Consider the following 14,211-nt stretch of genomic DNA (forward strand, 5'->3'; position numbering starts at 1 on the left):
TATTAAAATATGATTTTAAAATTAATTTACATACATAAATTGGGTGTTCTGATAAAATATTATCATCAAAGATATGGTCACCAAATGTGTCATATTTAGTACTAGGTATCATTTCCAAAGTATAATAAAATATATACGTTACCTATCCTCTCCTATATTAAGCATTACATACAAATTCAAATAAAAAATTATTATTCTTAAAATTTTAATGTATACGCCACTGACCCACGTCTTAATTGAAAAGACCAAGGTTAAGGAATCGTTTTTAGTTACCTCTGAAATATTAAGTATGGATAAGAATAATCCGTTTTCTTACATACCACATATTGACGAACCATGATAAATGCGTTTAAAAAAGTTTTATGAACAAAAATCACTAAAAAGTACGAAAAACGCTAATAACACAATAAATTCATCAACCGGAAGCGAGAAACACCGCAAAGGAACGAATGAATGATATTTCGGCTACAGCGTTGTCGGACTGTTTTCTGTAAATGGAAAATAAATAGTCGTGCGAGACTCGCATGTTAGTAGAAATCGGTAAATCAGCGGAGCTATGGCATTGTTGCTTAGTAAAAATCATGATTTCGGATCGCTTGAAAATATAAACAGTCTTATATCTCCTTTTTATATATCTATGGTGGCTCCTTACTTGTTACATCGAGTACTACATTTTCCAATGCGAAAGATTCACTAATTTTGCAGCCGTCCCTTAAACGATTCATTATTTTTTCAGACGTGTCGAGCGCGGAAAACGACCAACCCACCGCCGACAAGTTTTACTTCCACATGGACGAAGAAACGAAACTGAAAACGACAAAAGCGCTCAACAATCTCGGATTCCGGTCGCTCTCCTCCGTGTACGAAACCTCCGACGACTCGGACATCGAAGAGGTCCTCGAGTCCTTCGAAAAACAAGTGAAAACCGGCATTAAAAAGGAGCAAAAAACCCAACAATCATCGGCAACTCACTCCTGCCATTCCACTACCGTATCGAACGCGATCGATGCCCGTTTGGAAACGGGCGTGTTTCTCTCCTCGGAGATCGCGCTACGTAAACTGACCGGGCGCAACACGCAACGTTTGTTGCACAACATTTCCCAGGATCAGTACAAGGAGACGGAGAACCCGTTGACCCCGTGGCCGGAGCAAGTCGGTCCGTATCAATCGGAATGCGCGGCGGGAAATTTGAAAATGTTGTCGAACTGTTTCGACGTGTTGTTCAAGGATTTACAAACGAGGGAGCCGAATCGGATCGAGCACGTGTTGCAACTGTGGCTGACGGTGAATTGCACGAGACGTGACGAGAAGTTCGACTCGTCCGCGATGCCGTTGGTCAAGATTAACACGTTGAGCGTGAACAGTTTGGTGTCCGCGTTGGCGTTTACGCCCGGACTGTCTTTGACCACCTGGTGTCTCGGGTTGCAAGTGAGTTCATTTTTTTTTTTTGTTCTTAGTGGTAATTGTTAATTTATATTTTTTTTTATTAGAACTTACACCTGAAATTGTTAATTTAAGGTGTAAGGTGCCAGTGATCATTTTTGAAATTGAAAAAAATTTTTGAAAGATTTTCGGTTTTCGAGTTATGGACTTTTTTAAATATATACCTTCTCGGAGAAATAATTTTTTTTTCTCGTTATCCTGTAGATATTTTTGAAAATCATTATATAGGAGTCCAATAAGATTAAACAGAGAGTATACATATAAATTTTCAAAGATTTTCGATTTTTGGTTTTAGAGTTATGGACATTTTTTGGACTTTTTTTAGAAAAAATTACCTTTTTGTAGATATTTTTTTTTCTTTTCACCTTGTACATATTTCTAAAAACTTTGAAATAGGGATCCAAAAGAATTAAAGCGAGAGTGTACATGCAAATTTGCAAAAGTTTTCGCTTTTTAGTTTTTGAGTTATGGACATATTTTGGACTTTTTATGAAAAAAATACCTTCTCACTGAAATCTTTTTTTTTCTCGGCATCTTGTACAAATTTTTAAAAATGCCAAAATAGGTGTCGAATAGAATTAAATGAAGAGTATACATACGAATTTTTAATTATTTTAGCTTTTTGGTTTTTGAGTTATAGACTTTTTTTTTGAAAAAAATTACCTTTTCATAGAAACAATTTTTTTTGTCATCCTATTCATACTTTTCAAAATCCTGAAATAGGGGTCCAATGGAATTAAATGAAGAGTGCACACACAAATTATTAAAGATTTTCGCTTTTTGGTTTCCGAGTTACGGAAATTTTTTGGTTTTTTTTTGTAAATTGCCTTCCTAAATATTTTTTTTTCTTGTTATCCTGTAGTTTTTTTTGAAAATGCTAAAATAGGTGTCCAGTAGAATTAAATGAAGAGTATACATACGAGTTTTCAATAATTTTAGCATTTTGGTTTTTGAGTTATAGAAATTTTTTGGACTTTTTTTGACAAAATATCCTACCTATTCACAGAAACCATTTTTTTTCAATACTTTTTCGTGAAAATAACGATGCCGTTAACAAAAATTCCAAAGCCCTCTAATTTTTTAAGATATAGGCCATTTTTGAAAATCCGACATTTTGGGACCCCCCTTGTATTTCGGTTATTCTTTAACTTATCGAATATGTAAAAAAACAGTTTTATAGATTTTTTTCCGTAGAATGCAGTGGCGTAGATTATTTTTTTTAATATTTACTGTTTTTGAGTCAAATATTTGTATTGTAAGTATTTGTGTTTTTCTTTATTTAATAAATTCTTTGAAAATGGCAGCGTATGAAAATTACGAAAAATATGATATGTTGGTATGTTTTATACAAAGTAACGAAAATTCTGAAGAAGCTTCGGCGTTATATTTTTAAAGGTAAGTAAGCGATAATGGGTACTAAAGTTTAAATTACGCTTATAAGTTTGTGTTTGTTAGATACCCAGAGAGGCGACAACCCTTTATTGAGATATTTGCTCGCTTAAAAGCAAATTTAGTTGAATACGGAACCTTTGTTCGCCCGCGTCCGAAAACCTATAACAAGGAGAATAGGGAAAGAAAAGAAATAGATGTTTTGGGATATATTGAAGCAACACCTTCGTCCTCATGCAGAAAAATTGAGAAAGATATTGGTGTGTCAAAAACTAATGCTCAAAGGATCCTAAAAAAATACAAGTATCATTCGTATAAATTTAGTATTGTGCAACAGTTGCATCCTGGCGATGCTGAGCGCCGAGCACTGTTTTGCCGGTGGTATCTACAACAAATCGAAGCTAATGATTTGTTCGGCAGACTTGTTATTTGATCAGATGAATGTTTTTTTTTTCAAGTGCGGGCATTTTGAATCGTCACAATACCAGGAATTGGAAAACAGAAAATCAGCATTTATTGTTCGAAAGGGCACAACATGGACGTTTTGGAGTTGGGGTGTCTTGTTTTATTTTGGGCAGAAAAATAGTTTATCGGATTTTTGAAGGAGGTCTTACAGCACGTAGATACCTAGAAATCCTTGAGGAAGTTATTCCTGAACTGCTAGAAAATATTCCGCTAGGACAATATAATGCAGTTTACTTACAACAAGATGGTGTTCCCAGTCATAATTCAAGGCTAGTAAGGGAATTTCTTGAGAATAATTTTTCGCAAAGATGGATAGGTACCAACAGACCTGTAAGATGGCCCCCACGATCTCCAGATCTTTCAATTTTGGTTTTTTTTTATGGGGGTATCTACAAAATGAAGTGTATAAAACACGTTATGATGGAATTGCCGAACTTCGAGAGGCAATTAATTTAGCCTTTCCAAATCTGCGAAGAAGACCAATCTATTTGGCTGCCGAGGAGGAAATTTTGGAAAGAGTGGAAAATGCACCATTCGTTGGCACTCGTGAAATAGCTAATGCTATGGGAATTGGACACAGTTCAGTCTGGAGAATATTGCATGAGCAGCTGCTGCATCCCTACCATTTGCAAAAAGTCCATGCATTGATTCCAGCCGACTATCCACTCCGTGTTTTTTTCTGCCAGTGGTATCTTCGTAGCCTTATAAACAATCCACAGTTTAATAGGAACATTTTATTTTCCGATGAAGCGTTGTTTACCAGAAATGGATATTTTAATAGCCATAATTATCATGTTTGGCATGAAGAAAATCCTCATGCAACGCACGTTACAGGCCACCAGCAGCGTTTTCATCTAAATATCTGGACAGGAATTGTAGCTGATCAATTGATTGGCCCATTTGTATTACCACCGCGCTTAAATGGAGATGTTTACTTAGATTTTTTACGCAATACTCTTCCAGGACTCCTAGAAGAAGTTCCATTAAATAGCAGGCAGCAAATGATATTTCAGCATGACGGTGCACCGGCTCATTTTTACCGAGAAGTAAGAAACTATTTGGATGAAGCTTACCCTGGACGATGGATAGGTAGAGGAGGACCCATTGCATGGCCTCCTCGCTCACCAGATCTTACATCTTTAGATTTTTTCCTTTGGGGTTACCTAAAAAACCTTGTTTATGCTACCCCCGTGGAAACAGTGGAACAATTACAGCAAAGAATTTTCGATTTTTGTCGGACTATTCAGAACACTGCAGGTATTTTCGAACGAGTATGACAAAGTATGGTGAGACGGTGCAATGCTTGCATCGAAGCAGGAGGTTGTCAGTTTGAACATTTATTGTAATTTTGTTATCAGTGATTACTTTAACAAAAATGTATTCTCGTACCTACTAAGAAAATTAAGAAATAATGTATTATTTTAGAGAAAATTTTATTTGATGTTTTTTTTTAGTTTTCAAATTTTAATGCCATTGAAAGAATCACAAAAATGTGCCAATTTTGCATTCGAGAGAATGCTCATCATTTTGAACATTACCTTTAATTTTTTTTTTCTTTTTGTTAAATACAGTTGGGTTTTTTGTTTTGTATGTTTTGTTGCTTTATGCTACAAAAAAAGCTTATGTTGTAAAAATTGAAGCTATACTGTTGTAGTGTATTTTTTTGTTTAATAATATGCTTTTGTCTCAATAGGTATATTTTGATTGCATCCAATGTATTTGCGATGAATCGAATTCTTTGTTAGTGATTTGTGTAAGTTTTATCTTTGTCATTGTTATTCGTGACCTGCTAATAAATTTATGTTCTTAATTTTAGAAAATTGTCATTTATTTGTATGTTTCTTAAAAAAAAAGTGGATTCCATTATATATTTTTGAAAAGGTAAAAAGAAGACAAATTTATTAGTGCATATATATATACAGGGTGTCCATTAAAAAAAAACACAAGTTTGGCTTATAACTAAAAAACAGTAAATATTTAAAAAAAATCTACGCCACTGCATTCTACGGAAAAAAAATCTATAAAACTGGTTTTTTACATATTCGATAAGTTAAAGAATAACCGAAATACAAGGGGGGTCCCAAAATGTCGAATTTTCAAAAATGGCCTATATCTTAAAAACTAAGAGGGCTTTGGAATTTTTGTTAACGGCATCGTTATTTTCACGAAAAAGTAGCACACTGCCGCGAAAACCGCATTACGCTAACGTTAAAAATAACGGAGATACCCCGCAAAAGTACCCAAAATGGGACACCCTGTACATGCAAATTTTCAAAGATTTTCTCTTTTTAGTTTTTATGTTATCCACATATTTTGGACTTTTTATGGAAAAAATAACATTTTTTCTTCTCGTCACCCTGTACATATTGCTAAAAATCCTGAAATAGGTGTCCAGTAGAATTAATTGAAGAGTATACGTGCAAATTTTCAAAGATTTCTCCTTTTTGGTTTTTGAGTTATTGCCATTTTTTGGACTTTTTTTTTTTTAAAATAACCTTCTCAAAGTAATATATTTTTTTTACTGTCATCCTGTACATATTGTTGAAAATGCTCCTATAGGTGTCCAACAAAATTAAATGGAGAGTGTACATGCAAATTTTCAAAAATTTCCGCTTTTTTATTTTCAAGTTATAAACGTTTTTTCGATATTGATTTTTTAAATTACCTCCTCATAGAAATATTTTTTTTTCTTGTCGCCTTGTACATATTTCTGAAAACGCTGAAATAGATGTCATTTATAAATAGTAAATTTAAATAAAGAGTGTATATGTAAATTTTCAAAAATTCCCGCTTTTTATTTATTGAGTTGTGGACATTTTTTTGGAATAAAATCACCCCTCTAAGAAGAACGTTATGATGTATAATAAAAACATCGTTATTATCATCGTCAGCAGCGAAGTCGATTTCGATTATTCACAAAGTATATACAATAGAAATACTACTTTAAAAAACACTGAGCGCCGCGCCCATTCGTTCGTGTGTCGTTTTTGTGTATAGTAGTATATGACGTTGTATATGCGATTTAATATCTTGTTTGTACAGACATAAATATACAAATAAGAGAGTAAATTGTTTCAATGTAAATTGTCTTCCGTATATTGTCGATTTTTTTTTCCCTATAAATATTGACTAAACATCTCTCTTTCTCTCTTCAATTTCAGGCCTTAACCCTGGTGTGCAACACGAACAGCAACGGTAAAAAGAAATGGTTCGACTTTTCCGGTATGGCGAACGCCATCGTCGTACATCGTGATTTTGTACAGTTATTCGTTAGTTTATTGGCCGGCGGCGGCTCCACTTATCCTGACAAAGGCACCGTGAGTCCATCATTTATTTATATACTTAACTACAGAAATTATTGAGCACTACTTTACTACTTTTATCTCTCTCCCTCTTTTTTTTCTTTCAGGCCGGTCCAACATTGTGCAAAGCCCTGCACGATTTCCTAATAAGACTTCAAGTCAGATGTGATATAGTTAGTCAATCGAGTAAACTAGGTAATTTATTTAAGACACTTTTGTTGCACGTGGTGTACCAGCTGGTGAAGCCCGGAGGGCCGATTTCGACCAGAACCGGACCGTTGGACGCCCAGTGCAAGTTGCTGCAGTCCATGTTGTACTTGGACTTCACCAATATCGACGTTAGTATCGGGATGAGTACGTTAGAGAGTACCGGTAAGCCACCGTTTTCCTCACCTAGATGTTTGGTCAATTGCCTCGTTAATAATTCGTTATATTTCAGCGGTCCTTTTGAGTTCGTACTTTCTCAATGTGGACAACATACGGTGCATAACGGTCGGGGAGAGCAAGTGTAGCGTAACGAGCAATTTCGGCGAAATATTTTCCAGTGTGTTGGGCACCGAAACCAATAAACAAGACCGTCCGGTGTGCCACGAAGATCTTCTGATCAATTTATTGAAATTGTTGGGGAAACTGGTCCAGACCCCGATTGTATGCAACGAGGGGGTAAGCACGAAAAAAACACAACCTCCGCTTAAATAGTGTTTCTTTTTCTTCTTAATAGGGTTTGGTTCATCTGGAAAAAGTGATTTTATTTTATAACTTCACTTTATTCCCATACTCTAATTTATAAACTGAGACAAGGATATATTAATGAGAATTCGACTTTTCCACCTATTTCTATATCATTGTCTGGTTTTCTTAACAGTGTTTGGATCACCTAGAGATAGTGCTTTTCTCTTATAACTTGTCCAATCAAAAAGGCTTCATCCATTTTCTCAAAGAGACCAGGTACAGCATAAACAAACGAAGAAAAACAACCAAGTCACGGTCTCACAAACATTTATTGTCGACGACACGTGTTTCGTTCTATTAGAGCATCATCAGTTCTAAAACTATACAAAAACATGTCGTTAAAATGAAAATAAGAGTAAAAAAGCTTAAAATTACCTAAAACACCAAAATACACATCACATTTTACATACAATTAAAAAAATTCAGAAATTGGAGGGGCACAAAGTCAATGTTCTCAAATTATGTTTATTTTTAACAACGATTACACGTGTGTCGCCCTAAGGCATCGTCAGATGTAAAAGAAAAAAGGAGGCAACTCTATTACAAAAACAACAATGCATAGACATAAATTACAATGTTAATCGCCCTTCAAAAAGAGTTAGCTACAATTAAACAGATTGCAGTAAATAATGCATGGGTTTCCATTAAGTATAATTAGTAAAATTTTATAATAAGTACAAGCTCTCCTATAAGTTAATCCATAGCACCAGCATTATAAATTCTAGATTTCATTGCCTCACTTACTTTGGTAGTATCTGCTTCCGATTGGCAAAATTTTTTAAAAACTATAATTTACAGATATCATTCAAGAGAACCCTTATCTAGAGATAAATAGATAAGGGTTAAGAGAATAAAAAGAGAAAAAGGGTTAGTTGGCTGTTAGGGTTAGTAGGCTGATTGGGATTGGGATAGCGGGGACTGTAATGCCGTTTACATTGGTCAGTCTGGAAGGAAAATAAAAACGAGAGTGCAGGAACACTTAAGAGAATATAATAAACACAAAGATACCGAAATCACCGAGGCGAAATCGGCTTTTGCAAGTCATTTATTGTCCTCAAAACACTTTCCTTCCATCCCGGAAAATGTAAAAATTCTTCATGAGTGCCCCAAGGGAAAGAAGCTTGACTTATTAGAGAAGATGGAGATCGCAAGGGCAAAAAGGAGTCCTGTACTGTAAAAAGGGTCTTGTGTGAATAATGTTTTTACCTTCGAACCGCATTTCATTTTTAACAATATTCATCACGACCTGGATAGCACGTAAGTTTAGCGCTTGCCTACGAACCCGATGGTCGCTGGTTCATTTCTCGACCAAGTCACATTTCACTTTTTATTTTTTATTTTATTTAGTTTTGACACCGGATTTAATGTGAACGTCAGCATTATTTTTAATTTTTTATGTATTTATTTTTGTTTCAACTTAAATGCTTGTGGTGTTAATCTAATAGCTTTACCGGTAAGTCATATCTTAACATTGTAATTTATGTCTATGCATTGTTGTTTTTGTAATAGGATTGCCTTCTTTTTTCTTTTAGATCTGACGATGCCTTAGGGCGAAACACGTGTAATCGTTTTTAAAAATAAACATAATTTGAGACCATTGACTTTGTGTCCCTCGAATCTCTGAATTTTTATTATTAAGAGGTCTCTTTGAGAAAAATGGACTACTTTTTTGAACACAATTAAAAGTTAGGTTAGGAAAACAATAACAGATGAAATAAAAACTTAAAATAAAAGAAAATTGTTGCTGTTGGGAATCAAACCAAGGACCCCTAGCGTGTGAGACATACTCCCTACCAACTGGTCTACTAATCCTTGTTATTCAGATAAAATTTTGGTTCAGATACGTAGCAACTTATGGTGGTGTTTGAAATAAATTCGAGGAAGGATTAAAATACTTTATTCCACAAGGTTATTGAAAATTAGACCTGATGATGCTCTAATAAAGCGAAACACGTGTCGTCGATAATAAATGTTTGTGAGACCGTGACTTGGTTGTTTTTCTTCGTTTATGTTGTTCGATCATATAAGAAAAACATACTTTGTTCCCATACTCCTCTAATTTATAAACTGAGACAAAGATATATAAATAATAATTCGACTTTTCGACCTATTTCTATATCAGCGTCTGATTTTCTTAATAGTGTTTGGATCTTTTGGAAATAGCGTTTTTCTCTTTAAACTTGGCGAATTATACCAGAAAAACATCACTTTGTTCCCATACTCCTCTAATTCATAAACTGAGACAAGGATGTTTAAATGAGTATTGTACTTTTTCACCTATTTCTATATCACTGTCTGGTTTTCTTAATAGTATTTGGATCGTTTGAAAATAGCATTTTTCTCTTTTAACTTGTCCAATTATACCAGAAAAAAATCACTTTGTTCCCATACTCCTCAAATTAATAAAAACGAATTGCTGGAGTTGTGTAATTTAATTTTTTGCAGTCATATGTATAGTTCTTATTTGGATTATATTGACCAACAAAAAGGGTTTAGAAAGTCCAAAATAGTGGTTTAAAGTTAATTTTTGGTGTTTCTTGTCCTAGTTGTTTTTATTTGCAAGTAATCAAGAAAACACTACCTGAATATTTTTATTATCACCAACAGAAACACCATGACTATTCTAAAGCACAAGAAAAAATTTTCCAAAATATCTTTTACTTAATAATGCGACAAGATCTATGAATGGAGTAGACTTTATTTAAAAAGCTCTCTACATTTAAAAGCTAAATACTCTTTCTGTAAATTAAATACCCCTTTACATCAAAGAATTATTTTTTTATTTGCAGATGAGATACACCACTTGAGGGTATACATATACTTCTCGTTTTTATCTGACCAGTAAATTGAAATAAAGTCATTGAACTCTTGGCTCATCTTTTCATACTGTTCTTTTATAAATCTCCATCATTATATAATACGTGCTGCTAAAAACTATAGACTGCAAATTATTCAACTTCAGAATGATTTTTTTTATATTAGTGTTATATCCATCCTTAATTGAGACATTAAGAATTAGAGTAGCCTAACCCACAAAAAATTCAAATTTAGATAAACACCGAAAATAATTGTTGAATACCCAAAGATTCTATAAAAAAAGCGATTTTATAGTTTGTATGTATAGCTGTCGCCACAATTTTTACTTTGATATTTTACATTACTATCCCCGCTTTAAATATTATACTGGCCTATCGTGGGTTAGGCCACAGTTACGTTAAGATTATGATTTATTTACGTGGGTTTAGGTTAAAAGTGCTTGTTATCATGAGATTGAAACTAGTATTTTTGTGTCAAAAAATAAGTGTTTTAAGTATGCAGAGTCAAAGTAAGCTTTTTTCTATTACGTAAATTACAAGCATCACTTGAAAATTTGGATCTGCTTTTTAGGACGCCCAATAGAAAAAAAGAAGAAAGCAGATCTTATTGAACTTCTTCCATACGTTCCACCTATTTTTCAGGGGTTTTACAATAATTTAAAGACCTCTGAATAAAACCTTGAATAAAATTAATAATTTCATTTGTGTACTCCTTATGTACACAAATGTACCTATAATAAAATTGCCCTCTTTTTATGACTTCTTTAGATGTGTAAAATAATAGGTCCAAAAATTTAGTTGCACTTATAAAATTACATAGTAGCCTAACCCACATCAAAATCAACTTTTTGATAAAATATTAATAAATTGGCTGTACATTTTTAAAAACAACGTCAAAACATTTTCAATAAAAACTCTTGATCAGAACTTTACAAATTTTTACAAAAACTGCTATTAAAAGAAGTATCAATTTTTATACTTAAATTACTCATTTCGTCTATTTTGGGGTTAGGCCACTATGATTCTTAACGCCCGAATTTTAAGGATGTTAAACGGATATTGGGGAAAAATTGGCACCTAGCCACCAATATACCCTATAATGTTTCAATTAGGTTCACATGTGGTCATTAAAAATTGTTTGTTATTCTTTTATAGGTAATAACCGACCAAGAGATGACGAGTTCCTCGCAAACGGACGAATCGAAAGCGGAACAAATCCACTATCAAGACAGCGTGTTCGTTTCGCCTTCATCGTCGTCCTCGTCGTCGTCGGTCCAGTTCTTTGCCGATACGGTGTTGCAACATCATCCCACCATTGTGACTTTGTGCCGTTGTTTGGCCGCTTGTAAATCCTCCTCGTTATGCATGTTAACGGATTTGTCGCAAAAGGTTTGTGTTACCGGAAGGGATCTTTTTTTAGCAGGAAGTTTAATTTTTTTTTCATAGTTTTTCAATAATATTTCGGAACCGAACACGGTGGGGGACGCGGTATATCACATTTTGAGCTTGTTGGCGCGTAAGGCCAGCCGTAAGGAGCTGATCATGGAGCCGCTCTTGTTGTTTTTAGGGCAGACGCCCCAGCTGAGCGAGCCCCTCGTTTGGTTCATTTTGCAGGTGTTGGTCGGCGAGCAGGCCATCAGGTCGTTTTACGAATCAGGTACGTTTGAATATTTGTTTTTTTGGTCACTCTTGTATATCACTTACTTGATAAGCACATTTTGCTTATAAAGTGTAATGTCACAAATAGGTTAACAGTACTCTGAATATAATGTACACGTACAGACCTCCTAATACAGACAAACAACTCTTTCTTCAAGATATTGAAGAGTATTTATCGCAGGGTACAAACTTTGATTTAAATATCTATTTGGGCGATCTAAATATTAATCTATTGAATAAAGAAGATAATTTGGCAAATTCGTATTTATCCCTTTTTCATTGTCATTTCGGTTATCTATCATATATAAATCAACCCACAAGGGTGACATTAGATACTAACACGTGTCTTGATCATATTTTTGTAAATAACAAAAAAATGAATGCTCTATAAATCAAATCGTATTTGCCACGGGCAGATTTAACAGATCATTATCCGATTATGCTAAATATATCAAATTTAATCGACGTCAATAAAAATAAGGAAAAACTTAATGAAACAACCTAGTGACAAGGTTGGATGAGGATAAATTGTGCTAAAATCTCCTAAGAAACGAATATTGAAGTTCTGTCTTGAATGAAACAGACGTGTCAAAAGAACTGATGATTTTTATAAAACTCAAGTCACCAACACTAAATCATTTTACCTAAAAGAATTAGATAAACGAAAACCTTGGATAACAAATGGTATAATAGTAAGTATAAAAACGAGAGACAAAATGAAACAACAGCTTTTGCAAAAATTATAATGAATGTGACTTTCAAATATACAAAACATATAGAAATAGAAAAAGCAACTAATGGTCAATCAAAGAAGCAAAAAAATTCTTTACCAATTTTAAATAAGATCGGAAACTCCCCTTTAAATGACCCCAGAGAACTAGCAAATTATTGCAATGAATATTTCATTAACACCAGGGTTAGATATGTATAGAAAAATTGAGCCAACTCAAAATATGTTATTGTTAAGATCCTGTTCAATGTTCAATCTCATGTCTTCAAGTTGAAAAATCATGTTTTATTGCACCAATGATCTGTGTATTTTAATTCTGAGTTTGCTGCACGCCCCCTTTCCTTTCCTCTAATAACTTTTCATCTAGTTTAGATTTTTGTGTAAGTTAATTAGGGCTGGGGGTAGGATAATGTGTATTCATTTGCATATTTTGTTATTGTGACTCTTTTTTTTGTTGTAAAAACAATTGGGAGCACATGCAAATTCGGTTATCTGAGTGCATAATTCGGAAATTTCGTATGTCTATGTTATGCATTATATTTATGTATGTGGATATACGAATTAAATAAATAAAAAAATATATAAAAAGAAATCAAAAGTTTAAAAACAAAAGGCAAAATTATTTTGGTTATTATGCACAAAAAATTATCAGTTTTGGTGACTTCAATGTTAAATTAGGAAAGGACAAGTTTGAGGGCACTTTGGACTAGGAGAAAGGAATGAGAGATATGATCGCCTTCTCCAGTTCTGTCAAAAATGGAAAAATCGAAGGCAGAAGAGCCATTGGGAGAAAGAAAATGTCTTGCTCTTCGGTATATATGACAATGGACAGGTTTACGTAACATCCAGACAGTCATACACTTGGCTAGAGACAGAGTGGCAAAGAAGAATGTAAGAATATAGAAGGTCGGTTACGCAACATCCCTTAATGGATTGCAAATCAAGAAAAAGAAGAAGCATTTTAAGATTTTCTTACGAAATTCGAAGATTTTTAAATTTTTAAATTAAGTATATTTTATGTAAAACAACATTAAGGCTTTAACAAGTTCGGAAATATAAAATTTACATACATATATATTACAAGAGAAATAAATGCAGAACTGCTTAGAGAAATATTATAATTGTAAATTGGAATTGGAAATATTATAACAATTCATGAATGGTGTAAATATTATAAATATGCGACGAGTACAAAATTCGCAAAAATACTCGTTATGATTAAATTACTGGAGGAACTGAAAAGAGATATAGATGCAATTAAATTGCACTTAGAATCATTCGAAACATTTACGGAATAAGCCCATAGAGAAAATTAGTAATAGAACAAACTTGCCCACAATTTTTATTAAACCCAAGATTAAGAAAAAAGCAAGAGTGCAGGCTTCACTAGAACCGGCAAAATTTACCTTGCTATAAAAAATATTAAGGAGACCAAGCAACAGAATGCGAAGAACGAAGCAGACAAAAAACTTTGTCATTTTTGAACTGCCATAATCAAAATTATTGGATATACTGGTGAGTCATCATTACACCAAGTGGAAGCCAAAATTCGCAAACAAAATGGATGAATTGACATACAAGACGGCTTTAGGCGCTGGAATAATGGTTTGCTAGTATATAGGGACTTAACTGTTTTCACTATAAAAGCAACAAATGTACTAAGGGTGAAGTGTGC

At 33.7% G+C, this 14,211-nt stretch overlaps 1 protein-coding gene across 3 annotated transcripts in view; it reads left to right on the forward strand.

Moving 5' to 3' along the window:
* The window catches only part of LOC126743427 (baculoviral IAP repeat-containing protein 6), a 117,489-nt gene that overhangs the window by 63,231 nt on the left and 40,047 nt on the right, over positions 1 to 14,211 (forward strand). For all 3 annotated transcript variants that reach the window (XM_050450523.1, XM_050450524.1, XM_050450525.1), the window contains exons 21-26: positions 737 to 1,428; positions 6,459 to 6,614; positions 6,707 to 6,971; positions 7,039 to 7,262; positions 11,303 to 11,536; positions 11,594 to 11,804. In XM_050450523.1, coding sequence (XP_050306480.1) covers positions 737 to 1,428; positions 6,459 to 6,614; positions 6,707 to 6,971; positions 7,039 to 7,262; positions 11,303 to 11,536; positions 11,594 to 11,804 — 1,782 coding nt within the window. The remainder of the gene's footprint in view (positions 1 to 736; positions 1,429 to 6,458; positions 6,615 to 6,706; positions 6,972 to 7,038; positions 7,263 to 11,302; positions 11,537 to 11,593; positions 11,805 to 14,211) is intronic.

This window comes from Anthonomus grandis, chromosome 12, assembly GCF_022605725.1.
Source record: "Anthonomus grandis grandis chromosome 12, icAntGran1.3, whole genome shotgun sequence".
Taxonomy (NCBI): Eukaryota; Metazoa; Arthropoda; class Insecta; order Coleoptera; family Curculionidae; genus Anthonomus; species Anthonomus grandis.